The sequence below is a fragment of the Hippocampus bargibanti genome, linkage group LG01 (assembly GCF_051943395.1).
Source record: "Hippocampus bargibanti isolate YZ-2025 linkage group LG01, ASM5194339v1, whole genome shotgun sequence".
Taxonomy (NCBI): Eukaryota; Metazoa; Chordata; class Actinopteri; order Syngnathiformes; family Syngnathidae; genus Hippocampus; species Hippocampus bargibanti.
In genome coordinates this window covers 10,503,210-10,515,920 of record NC_142734.1, presented here as the reverse complement: position 1 = coordinate 10,515,920, position 12,711 = coordinate 10,503,210, and the positions used below count along the sequence as shown (strand labels likewise).

Sequence of the window (12,711 nt, the reverse complement as noted above, 5' to 3'; positions counted from 1 at the left end):
TGCTCACCTGCCTTGGTGCCTCTGTCTCTGTCCTCACCTCTTTGCCGATGGCAATCATTTCTGCCGCACCTGTTCACATTAGTCTCTATGTACCCGTGTAGTCATTGTCCTCTATTCGCTACTTTGTACGCTGTTATAATGGTGGTTGGGTCTTTTTCAATAGTTTCAATTTGGTTTAATTTCATGCAAATAACAATTTGTCCCATGTTCTGTCTCTCTTAATTTATTCTATTCTATGTGTGTGTGTCCGTGTTGCTGCTTTTACACACACCTGTATACTTCCTCATAGAACAACGACAACGAGACGCCACTGCACTGTGCCGCCCAGTACGGACACTCACAAGTAGTGCAGCTGCTGCTGGAAGAGCTGACAGACCCAACCATGAGGAACAATAAATTTGAAACTCCCCTCGACCTTGCTGCACTGTATGGCAGGTTAGAGGTCGTCAAGCTGCTGCTCAGCGCTCACCCCAACCTGCTCAGCTGCAACACTAAGAAGCACACGCCGCTGCATCTGGCTTCCCGAAACGGACATCTGTCTGTGGTTGATGTGCTACTTGATACCGGCATGGATATTAATTATGAGGTAGGTTTTTATTTGCATTATTATTCAGCTTTTTGGGGTAGGCACTTTTCTCTCCCAGTGTGACAATGCACAAAATAATTTCCATCAAGACGCGATTGTAGAAGTTGGGTGTGGAAGAACTTAACCCTCATATTATGTTGTAATCATGTCGATTATGTTGTGGGTCATTTTTACGCGCATGTAAAACTGTAAAACTCCACAAAATAGTCAAATAATAGGTGACATCAGTAACAACTTGAAACATACTTGAAAAGATAGATAACATATTTTCTATCCCATTGGGATATTTTAGAACTGTTTTGAAGAAGGGAAAAGGAAAGGATATCCAGTGCTTCAGTCAACAGAAATGGAAATGTGTAAAATTGGCCCTCTAACATAATACGAGGGTTAACAGTGCTGACCTCATCGACAGCAAACCGCTTTGGAACCAGCAAGAACTGAGTTTTTGAAACAGGCCCTTCCTTCGATATCTTAATGTATTCATTTTATGTATGTGTTGAATATGAACATATATCGTATTGTCCTGTGTATAAGGTGACCCAAAAGCCTTCATTTTCTTGAAAACATAACCTTGCGCCTTATACGCCGGTGCACTTTATATGTGAGGTAATATTGAGCCAGAACAGGTCTCGCAACTCCTGTCAGCAGCCACAACTCAATTTCCCCCTGTAGAAGAAGTAGTACATAACCCCAACCTCTACTGTAGCACCTTATAATATGGTATGCCTTATATTTGGGAGATTTTTATATATTTATATAATATATTTGGAAAACCATTTTCATTCACTGAAGGTGCGCCTTACAGTCCACTGCGCCTTATATATGGAAACAGTTTGAAAATACACCATTCATTGGGTGTGCGCCTTATACTCTGGTACGCCTTATAGGGCAGAAAATACGGTAAATGTTCCTGTTCTTTTGCACCAATTTGTACCACAGAATGCGGAGATTTTGGATGTTGTCATCTACATGATACATATTCTCAACCGTATATTTTATGTTTATAATTGTCTTGGCTATGTAGCTGGATGACCCATTCAGCTGGATGACACATTCGAAAATTTCCACTTAAAGGACAACCGACGTCTCCGGACAAGTTGTGTCCGTAATTTGTAAAATGGCTTCAAATGACTTCTACTGAGTGTATTTTACAAATATTCCATCACATATAGCTATATTTTACGTTTTAAAACTCGCGCTGAACATTCAGGAAGTCTTGTTTTCGAGTTGGTGACGAGTCCTCACTTTACGTCATGAAAGGACCCCCCACCTCCGACCGACAAAAAGACACATTGTAGCAGTCCTTCATCACGTCAATGTATTTTGCTGTACTGTTTATCTGAAAACCTTGATGTTCCATCCAAAACCCGCCAGCAGAGGGAGTCCAAGCTCCATGAAAGGAATCTATCAGCCTGTGGAAACGCGCTGATTCATTCCTCACGGGAGCTGGTCGCCATTTTTGGGTGCGACATTCCCCCCTGCCCGTTTGCCTCAAAATGATTCATTCATTCATAACTGGATGTGTAACAAGAAAGCATATTATCAGAATCTGAAGCCATTGTTTTTATTCTCCAGCAATGCAAGACGTCTTGGCGTCACGTCACGAACTGGGGGCGGGACTTTCTGAAAATGCCCAATTCGCAGCTCAATTTTTTGCTGATTTTGATTGATGTCAGTTAAAAAACAAAAAAGTGACGTCGGTTGTCCTTTAAATAAATGTTGTAGCATATACCGCCAACCATTAGGGGTTCGCTTTATAGTTGAATGTTGCATTTTATTGCGTGTGTGTGTGTGCGTGTCCGTTTGTGTGCATGTGTGCGTATGTGCAGTTACTCAATATGCAAGCCCAAATTGATCTTGCAGAATTTCCTGTGGCTCATGCTACTTCTCTTGAAAACTTGCCAATATGAGACAACAGCTGCTAATAACAGCGTAAAACAGATGATTAAAAAGTTGAGCTGGGTCAGGCACCCATATGAGAGGGAGGGGCTTCTGTTGGTCGGTCTGAACCAGAGTACCGTCCATCTGTTTTGTCTTTTGTTCTTCCTTCTTTTTGTTCTAAATCAAGGCTTTTTTCATGACTTGAGGCCGTGCATCCTGCTGGTTGTAATTAGCATGATCCCGTGACCTGGAAAGTGGGCTGCTATTAGGGGTGCTCGCCCGCGCTAAGTAAATAAATTGTTTAGAATGCTCTTTGTTGTCCTGATTCTATATTTGTGATTGTGTGGGTGTAGAAATTGTAGGATGTTCTTTGCGTAAAAACAGTTTTGTAATGCAACTTTAAATGAGTGGGCAACAAATTAGAAAACAGACTTTTTACTTCAGCGGAAAGGTCGGTGCTGTTGGACAGTCTGCAGCTGGATGGATACATAGCCTGAAGAGCCCGCAATAAGAAGAAAGGAGCGTCAGCGCAAAGCACCCATGCGTATGTGGAACTGTCGCGGCTTGGAATTGAAGCGGATTTATGTGGGACAGGAGACGTGAGACAATCTCTTTTCGTCAATGGATGCTACAACTGCGTGTTTGCTTTCAACATTTAGCTTGTAGTAGACGTGCACATTCCACAATGACGTCCCTGATCCACTGCTAAAAAGAATGCTTTGATCCTCTCCTCTTTCATCTAAAACTGCTTCATGTCACAAAGAGGGTACGGCAAGTGCTGAAGAATGAATGACTCTGTGTCTTTGTGTTGTCATATTATTTATTTATTTATGTTGTTGGTTTTTTTTTTTACTTCAAGATGGCACCGCGAGAGTGGCTGCCTCTCCTGCAGCTCCTGTATTTTGTTTTTCTACTTCTTTCTTCCTTTCCTCTTCCTTTCATAACTTTGCGGCGGTCAAATGTTAATTTTTCCACTGCGAGACGAATAAAGGTACATCCAATCCAATCGTGAAACAAGCAATTTTCCAAACTTAAGTAGTATCAGGAAGCATGTTGCAGTTTTTAACCTTCTCTTCTTCCTCTCATTTCTTACACTTTCTTTTCTGATCAGACGGAGAAAGGCAGTGCACTCCACGAAGCTGCCTTGTTTGGGAAGATAGATGTGGTGCAGAAGCTTCTCAGCGCAGGTCAGTCGTTATCTTTAATCCTTTTAATTGCCCGGGCAAAACGATTCAATGAGTTATCAGAAAAATTAGCAGCATAACTCTTCCATGTGACGACTCTTAGGTATCGATGTGAACATTTTGGACCAGAAGGGCTTAACAGCGCTGGATACTGTCAAAGACATGCCGTCTCAGAAGAGCAGAGCTATAGCAGGCCTTATCCAAAGTAGGAGCATTCATATGGGAAAAGGGGCACAGAAACAATACTGGAAGTTTCCTCTTATCTCAATGTGGTCACTGTGACTGAATCTTGCGTTTTCCTGCTGCAGGACTCATGAGCGGAAAGCCTCCTGACATCGACCTCCCCCCTCCACCAATCCCTCCAGCCTTGGAGAGTCCAACCTCTCGAAACAAGGGTATGAGTTACCAGATTAAAAAAACAAAGAACACATTTTTAAAAACTTGAGTGTATTGCAGCAGCTTGTGAAACAATAAAAACTATATTCATTGCTTTTTTTACAGTATATGTTGTGTTGTTGACCATTGTTGAAAATAACTGTACTGAATTGATCTTTCATTCTTTTGCATGCACACGGTACGTTTTGAATATTTTTTTCAGGCGATCTGGTGAAAGTGAGCGAGCTGATCTCGGGGCTGGCCCCGGGGCCCGAGGAGGAGTGTCCTTATGAAGCTCTGTTTGAAGCTACCTCTTGCCATTCTCTGGATAGCCTTACAAGCGGCAAATCCTCGGACCGGGACTCTGGGAGGCCAGACAGTGATGTAGGAAAGGTTAGACCAGTGGTCCCCCACCACCAATCTCATACTAGGCTGCACACACACGGACAGACAAAAAGAAAAGAAAAATTGATTGCGCTTTTTGTCGAGCATATAAACAGTGATGAGTCCTCTGGATTTTCCCCAAATTCTGGATTTTCAAATTTTCATGAAAATCCCTCTTTAAAATTGAGGATAAATTGCCTAAAATTCATCTGGATATTAGTTGACAACATTGGACAAACAGGGATTTGAGTTTGTTGATTTTGCTTTCACCAGCGTAGCCGTGTTGAGGCACGAACACTAGCAACCGTAATACCCCTCCTCCTCGCATTCTCATGGATTCCCCAAATCTCAGAGATTCTGGAATTTCGGCGAGAACGGAAGCCACAAAGGCTGCAAGGGTGCACACAAAAGGCAGATTCATCATTTAATGTCAAGTATTTGAAGAACGTTCTGCTGAAACCAGTTCATGCGGGATCAGCCAAGTAGACCCTAGCGCAATGTTCAAACAGGTAGACAGGCAAGCTGACATTTGTGCAAAAGACCCGAGTGTTCGCAACACGTTCAAATGTTCGTGCCTTCAGGAAAAGGGCTTGAACAGAGAATTTTGCACAACAAACCTGGTAAGGGCATGAATATAAGTCAACACAAGCAACAATGATTTGAGTAGCGCAAGTTGGGCTGGCGTTATGTCATAAGATTAGTTGCTGTCATTTTTCTATGATCAGAAAAATGAAAATGTGCATGGCAGCAGCCAATCAGACCACATATTTTCTTTCTGACTTTGATTTGCAAGTTGAAGTAAAGTAAGTAATTGTAAGACGCAAACAATAATACAAAATGTGCATGGCAGCAGCCAATCAGACCACATATTTTCTTTCTGACTTTGATTTGCAAGTTGAAGTAAACTAAGTAATTGTAAGACGCAAACAATAATACAATAACTGTATGTGATATTTCCACATCAGCATGAAATAAATGAAGCCGTTTTGCTGTCTTCAAAAACAGGCAGTACAAACAATGCTGATGATTCATTTTGAAGTACAAATGCGTGAAAATGCTAAGCTTGTCACTTTTGCATTTGAAGGTTATCTGCTAAAACCCACCACACTAATGTAGCAATCGATAGTGTCATATTTTCATCATGCGCATCTGCAGGAAGCATTGAAGTTAACTCCACAGAGAGGATTAGAGATTATCTATTGTAATTTATAAATTTGAAGTTGAATGATTTTATCCTGATGGGTCATTTTTTTAAATTGTTGAAGTACTCTTGAGTAATGTTATTTTTCAATTCCAATACTTGAAAGCCAAAACAATTGAACATTAATGTGAAGTCGTAAGAACGATAACATGATAACTACAGACTATGCAAGATGTAAAGTGAGAGGGTACTAGTGCACCTCTGGATGTGTGTTGGGGACTTGCTTTTCTCAAATTTGGAACTACTGTATATGTCTCTTGCAGAAAGATCGCCTGGTGCACTCATTACACCCTGGCTCTGGTTTTGAAGAAGAGGTGACCCCAGAGGTGAGGAGATTTTCAGTTGATAAATTAAAAAAAACCAACTGTTGTTTCCTGAAGTCAATCGAAGAGGATGACTGAAAAGTGAGCTGGTTTGCTCGCAATTGTCATGTTCATCTCAAATGCCTTTCTCCTCCCTTCTGCTTTGAATAGGCTGATTTTATGAATAGCAGTATTGATGAGCGAGGAAAGACTGCTGTGGAGGAAGAGGACCACACATATGAGTTGTTACTAACTGCTCAAACCAAAGTTCCAAGTCAAGAATCCCAATTTCATAAAGGTGGACATGTGATGTAATGCTCCTTGACAAACATTCATTGTCATCCTCACACATATAATGAGCTCTCATAATAAATTTATATAATGGGAACCAAGTGATGAAGTCAGAGCATTAAGCAGTCTCAATTAAATTCCTTTCTCGATAATCGGTGGGGGCTAAATATCCAGTTAACCCCCCCCCCCCCCCCAACCGTAGAGGGTTATGCTTACATCGAGTTAAATTAGGAGTGTTTCCTTTCAAAATAATGTTCAGCCATTGGCCAAAAGATGGACGTTTGGCATTTTCCTTTCAGGTATCAAGAAAGGGAATGGATGAGTTTCGATTTAAAAAATCCACCTCATCCTCACAGCTGCATAAAAATTGTAGTTTAATTAACAGAAAGATTAATCAAGAGCCTGTCAGATGCATTCTTCAATATCTCCATACATTAATCATGTATTATATTATACACAGTACTATGCGTTCGCAAAAGCAGAATGGGTTTATTGTTAATCCATCTATATGGTTACTCTTGTGCCTTCTGTCTTCTCAGATGAAAACGCATGTATTCAGTCATTCAACAGTGTCCTACCTCAGGTATGTATGAAATCATTTCATAAAAAAACATGCAAGTAATGGTCGTCCCCAAGGTAACCTGAGAATTATGGCCTGTCAATGATTTTGCTTGCTGTGTAATTCTCCATTTCAGTAATTTGGTAATTTTATTCTGTTTGCATTTGACATTGGCCCGATGTAACATTAAGCGGCAAAGTGGACCTACACTGTGCACTCCATGTGACTTTTTTTTTTTGATGGCCGGAATTTAACTGACTTTTATTGCTCTGTGTGACTTTATAGTGTAAATCCAACACCCTAAATAACTCAGGCACACCAAACTCAACAAAAGAAACACTGGATCCCTCAGGACGAGTGTACCTGCGAGTATTAGAAGGTGAGAGACACTTACATGGACCTCAGCCAAGGAAAGTACCGTATTTTCCGGTGTATAAGGCGCATTGGAGTATAACGCACACCCCATATGAATGGTGTATTTTCAAACTTTCCATTTATAAAGACACACATTCAACGAATGAAAAAAGGTTTTCCAAATATAAGATACAAATACGTATACAAAGGTTTTCTAAGTATAAGCCACACGTCATTATAATGCGCTACAGTAGAGGTTGGGGTTACGCACTACAGGGGTGGTGAAATGGAGTCGGTGGCAGCTGAAAGTAGTAGCGAGACCTGTTCTGGCTCAATATTACTTCACATATAAGGCGTATAAGGCGCAGGGTCATCTTTTGAAGAAAATCAAGGCTTTTGGCATACCTTATACTGGAAATTACGGTACATTCTTGATTTGATTTGTAATCTTTCCATTTGTTTGTGTGCTGCGTTATACATACATTGGAAATTACGTACATTATAATGAATAGCATTGCTACTGGATTATAGCATCCCCCAATGTGAAATCCATGTGAGCTCTATGCACGCACATACAGTGTTGTGTATGTATAGTAATAATTCAAACTAGGTTTTACCGTTCCAGCATGTGAATTTAGCAGTCCTTATTGAGAACAATCAAAAAATCAGTTTATCATGTTCAAACGCTGCATCTGCGGTCATTTTAAGGCATGTTAACCTGGGCGGTAGACTATACATTTCATACATCTATCAAACAGAAAAAGTTACCCAATTTCAACTATGACGCTATTATTGTCCGCTCATTGATTTTGCAGCTAACAAATGTTCTCCACCTGCTAGAGGGTTGCACGTATTGGTGCTCTTATTTCGGGGTTTGATTTTGGACTGGTTGGTTGTGAAGAAAAATGAAAGCAGGGATTATCTGATATTAAATTCGAAAGCCAAGCATTTCAGAAAAATACTGTCAGGTATGCACTGCTGATGGATTGGAACAGGAGAGTAGGTTTTTCTCATCCGTTCAGAGTTAATGAGTGAGCTCGTCTCGTTTCACGTTTTGAACAAATAGTTGCTTTCTTAATCTATGAGCATAGTTATACCATATAATATAAGTATGAATTTGTCCTTTTCCGTTAGAGCAAGATTTTACTGCTGTTTGCTTCCATAAACATTGTTTATAATGGCCGTTGTACGTAAAAATTATAACGACCAACTAATTGTATCAATCATGTTTCCTTCACTTCTATGGTAAAACAAAACTCCAGTATAAAGTAGATTACACAAGAAACACCTCATTCGTTTTAGCGTACTGGAACACAGCCTAATTTGAGGGAACAGTTTCATACAAACAAGCCTTTAATTAATTTGCTTGAGTCAAATGTGTAGTAGGATGTTGTTACCGCGACGGCCGAAAGTAAACTAATAAATGCAAGTATGGACCCAGCCCTCCTAATTGGAGCTTATTGGAAACCGCTGGAACCATGACACTATGCGGGACTTCAGTGAAAACACAATCACTTGAACTTTTCATTTTCTTGGGAGCCAGACGGCAAAAAACATTTGTACCTGAATTACAACATGCATGGAGCAAAGAAATGTACCGGTATGTGGTAACAAAGCATTGCAGGAGACAAAGACGGAATGAAAAGAACCCAATTCTCGTAAGCACAAAATAAAGATGAAAACACAAGCTAATATTTACAAACAAAAGAATCTGAGAACAACAATGCGACAAGAGCGAGAAGTCTAGAAAAAGGTCACATGAGTACGAGCAGAAGCCAGGGAAACAATTCTCTGACAGAGGCAAGTTTGTAGGGCCTTAAATAGAGTCCTTAATTACCAGATTGGCAGCGGGTGTACAACCAGCAACTCTGTTCAGCGTGCCACCTGCTGCCAAAGTCTGGAACAGAAATATGACACCATCACAGAATCCAAAGTGCTGTACTGGAGGAAAAGGTAAACTATAAAAAAGCAAATTAATAAAAAAGCTGACCAACCCGTAGTATATTAATCATATCATAAGAGGTGAGTTCCAAACTTTGGTCTATGAGTTGACTACAAAAACGTTTTTTTCACACTGGGGTCTTCCCAACTTTACACATACAAGCAAATAAAAGGCAGACTCACTCACCATCCTGAAATCCAAAGCAGCTGTCTCGGGTGCAATATTTTATTTTGCTCATGTGGGCGTGACTTTTGGCGTGCGTTCGGCAGATCTGATTACTCATCCCATGCAAAAGCCCTCACTGCACTCAGCATGGGGCAGGTGGAAGATAAATGCACGGTCTGAGAAAGTTGTGTTTATCATCAACCACAATCTCAATATTGTTCACTGAAGGAATGCGCAGTTCTGCATGAACTTCAAGGGACCACTAAAAAAATTGTTCTTTATTCAGGAGCGAACCGAAAGCACAAATTAAAATGTGGCTGTTACACGTCGAAAAATAACATATTGTGTTTCAAATAAACTGAAAGTAACTGGTTGTTGTACTAAATTCATCCTGTCTACTTGATAACTAATGTTAACTTCCGCCTTCGTCAGACACTGACGAAGGCGGAAGTAGTCGCCGAAACATGTCAGGTATTTGAACACCTACAATACACTGTCTGTAAGTAAGGAATCTGCTTAACATGAAAGTAACTGGTATGTGGATCACATGGACAAATGATCTCGTAAGCTTCGTCCAGTTAGAAAGTGAGGCGTGGTGAAATGATAGTTGGCACAACTGCAGCTGTTTCTTCAAACCAAACATGACATCATTAGTCAAACATGATGCTTGCCGTGCCAAAGGAAACACATATTTCACATCTGTAGTGACCTAATGTGCAGCATATGAGCTGCAATAATTTTGAGCCATGCTCTCTAAAAGGTGTCTGAAGAGCAGAGGTAGAAAATGTACCGATCTGCAGAAGGTTCACCGGGTGAGACATTGTGGAAAGGAGATCAATGTGCTCAGAGGGCATTCACACTCCTTTGTAGTTTGGCAAGGATCCTGACATATGTGCACTGCGCAACCATTCGCCTCTTTTATCACATGCATACTTCAAGTTCGAGTGTTTGGCAGTGCATGGTAGGAGTTTAAGGTGCTGACAGACAACAGGAAAGGCAATGCAAGGTTGTCCATTTTGAAATGGTGATCTGACCGCCACCGGTCCACTGGTTTTCTTGTGACCAGTGGCCCAATTTCCCAGTCACCAAACACCATAACCCCCATTACCCTGGCACACACAGTCCGTTCCCCTCTCTCTGCATGTGTCACTGTGCTAATTAACTCCAGTCTGGCCACAGAGGATGGGGAGATTCAAATTTCCATTCCTGAGCCTTCATTCAAGTCCAGAATTAGAATTCAGAAAACACCGAGTGCACACAACACAGACGTGCATGCACACAGTCAGATGGGAAAACGTGTTTAGGCCTCTTTATAGCAAAGCTAAGCTGTGTGATGGACTTGATGGAGGAAAGCAGGCTCTTGTGGCTGAAATTCCTGTGACGAAGAAAATCTACGTAAATGTTTTTAATTGCACTTGCTATGCAGTCTCATTAAGGATTTGTTTTTCTTGGTAAAGGCGCCCTCTTTAAAGTGGAACTCCCGTTGGTGAGTCTACACGTTCATTTCCCTTCTGGTTGACGTTTTATTATGCAGCAAAGCCTTTGAAATGAAAAGGCACACAAGTGAGCCTACGGTCTCAGCCAGTCACATTTCCCATCGAGAATAAAAACAAATACAGAATGCAGGCGTTTGGCACCAGCAGTCTTTCCTCAGCTTTCTGCAAAGGAGTTATAGAATCTTGACATTTCTCTCGCAAGCATATGCCTCCTGTCTTCTACAACTTTTCTCCGCCGCCACCCCCACCTCTGTCCATCACCCCTCCTAGGAAACAATTACAAAACCGTTTCAGCGCCCGTGTGGGCGGTTTCTTTTGAGCCCTGCCCTCAGGATCTGACGCTCAGTCTTCCACTTTCAGTCATCCCAAAAAACTCTCCCCTCCTTGCTGACCTTGTGATGTTTTTCTCTCGTCTAGATAACTCCGAGCTCAGCCCAGATCAGGGTGCGGGTATCCCAGAGCAGTTTACCGGACTTCTGCACGGATCATCTCCAGTGTTTGATTGCCACGAGGAGCCGTTCAGGATTCCAGGTGTCTCGCCACCTGGTCAGAGCCAGTCACAGTCAAGAGGCAAAGTGAACGAGCAAGCCGTTTCAAGCCCACCTAGCCGTCCCAGTATGGCTGCTATCCTAACAGACTGTGATCCAAAAGCCATTTATGCAACTGTGAACAAGGAGCACAGGGACTCTGGGGCCGTGTCTGGTAGGATACGTCCTCCCGGGGACTTGAAGCTGGCCCGCAGCCTTTCCAAGTCAGACTCAGATTTGCTTGTGTCGCCTCCGAGCGAGGAAGACGGAGGACTGGGCAACCGAAGTGAATCTGTTTCCAACTGCAGCAGTGGGAAGAAAAGGCTTGAGAAATCGCCATCATTCACCTCAGAATGGGATGAGGTAAGTTAAATGTGTCATTGTGAGTATTGACATTAAAAATACGGTCATTCAAAAATATCAATCAACTGCCTTGCACAATTTTTTTTTTTTAAATGCTGACTGAACGCAGTGACGCTGAATTTGTTCAACTGTGAAAGTAGGAAATGCTAACCCTGACCATGTGTACATTTGAAACAGTGAGTGGCTACTACCATTTGACTCATTCGGGGGAAAGTATTAGGCGTGTAATAAAAGTGTAAGAAAGAACCATGAAAGTGTAACAAAGAACCATGAAAACCCCATGTACAAAGATTTTATCATTTTTTATCATTTCCCATTTAACCATGAGATTGTATGGTAATACAACTTTGAATTTATATTTCTTTACATTGACATTTTTGCTTGGGTGTTGTTAACAGGGGGCTGTTTTCTGTTCAGAGCTAAACACAGCTGCTCCCTCCTTCAGCGTGTTGATGTTCAGTTTGTGCCGAAGGAGATTAGAGAGAACAAGGATGCAGGAATAAACCCTGAGCTACCATGAGAAACTAAAACAACAGACAGAGATTTGTAAATTAAGATTCAAAAAGGAGAGAAGGTTGTTATTTGCTACACGCTGCTTAGAGAACCATTCAAGCAAGCAATGCCAACACACCACAGTTGTCATTGAAAGTGCCATTCTAAAAGCAGTTCAGTAAATCTTATAAATGCAAACGTGGTACTTCAGCTCACATTGAACAAAACCCTTATCCATTTTTTTCCCTATCTCGTGCAACATTGTTGCATTTGTCATTCTGGTTATATGATTTTCTCAGTAGGTCAATGAAGTACTAGCTCAAACTGTTGTCATACCAAAACTGCTCTTGTTTGAGTTTTGTTGAAATCCTGTTGCGGCATCATAGCATGTGCTATGCTTCCAGTGTCAAATTCTGTGACCATTTTGACACAATTCAATTTTTTACTGCATATCAAAGATTTTATAGGTGCCTGCATAAGGTTTTGCCTCGGTCTTCTTGGTTGGTTCTTTTTGTTGTCAGACTTTCAGTAATCTTCTGTAATGACAGTACATAAAGATTTTAAATTTTGTGGATGTTACCCAAAGACCCAACTGGTAATTATAAAAAA

The 12,711-nt window shown here is 41.3% G+C and overlaps 1 protein-coding gene across 9 annotated transcripts in view; it reads left to right on the top strand.

Moving 5' to 3' along the window:
- anks1aa (ankyrin repeat and sterile alpha motif domain containing 1Aa) overlaps positions 1–12,711 on the top strand; it is a 67,659-nt gene that overhangs the window by 23,586 nt on the left and 31,362 nt on the right. For all 9 annotated transcript variants that reach the window (XM_088995501.1, XM_088995477.1, XM_088995469.1 and 6 more), the window contains 10 exons: positions 290–586; positions 3,579–3,654; positions 3,755–3,856; positions 3,960–4,046; positions 4,250–4,419; positions 5,875–5,937; positions 6,085–6,211; positions 6,744–6,787; positions 7,049–7,142; positions 11,138–11,610. In XM_088995501.1, coding sequence (XP_088851627.1) covers positions 290–586; positions 3,579–3,654; positions 3,755–3,856; positions 3,960–4,046; positions 4,250–4,419; positions 5,875–5,937; positions 6,085–6,211; positions 6,744–6,787; positions 7,049–7,142; positions 11,138–11,610 — 1,533 coding nt within the window. The remainder of the gene's footprint in view (positions 1–289; positions 587–3,578; positions 3,655–3,754; positions 3,857–3,959; positions 4,047–4,249; positions 4,420–5,874; positions 5,938–6,084; positions 6,212–6,743; positions 6,788–7,048; positions 7,143–11,137; positions 11,611–12,711) is intronic.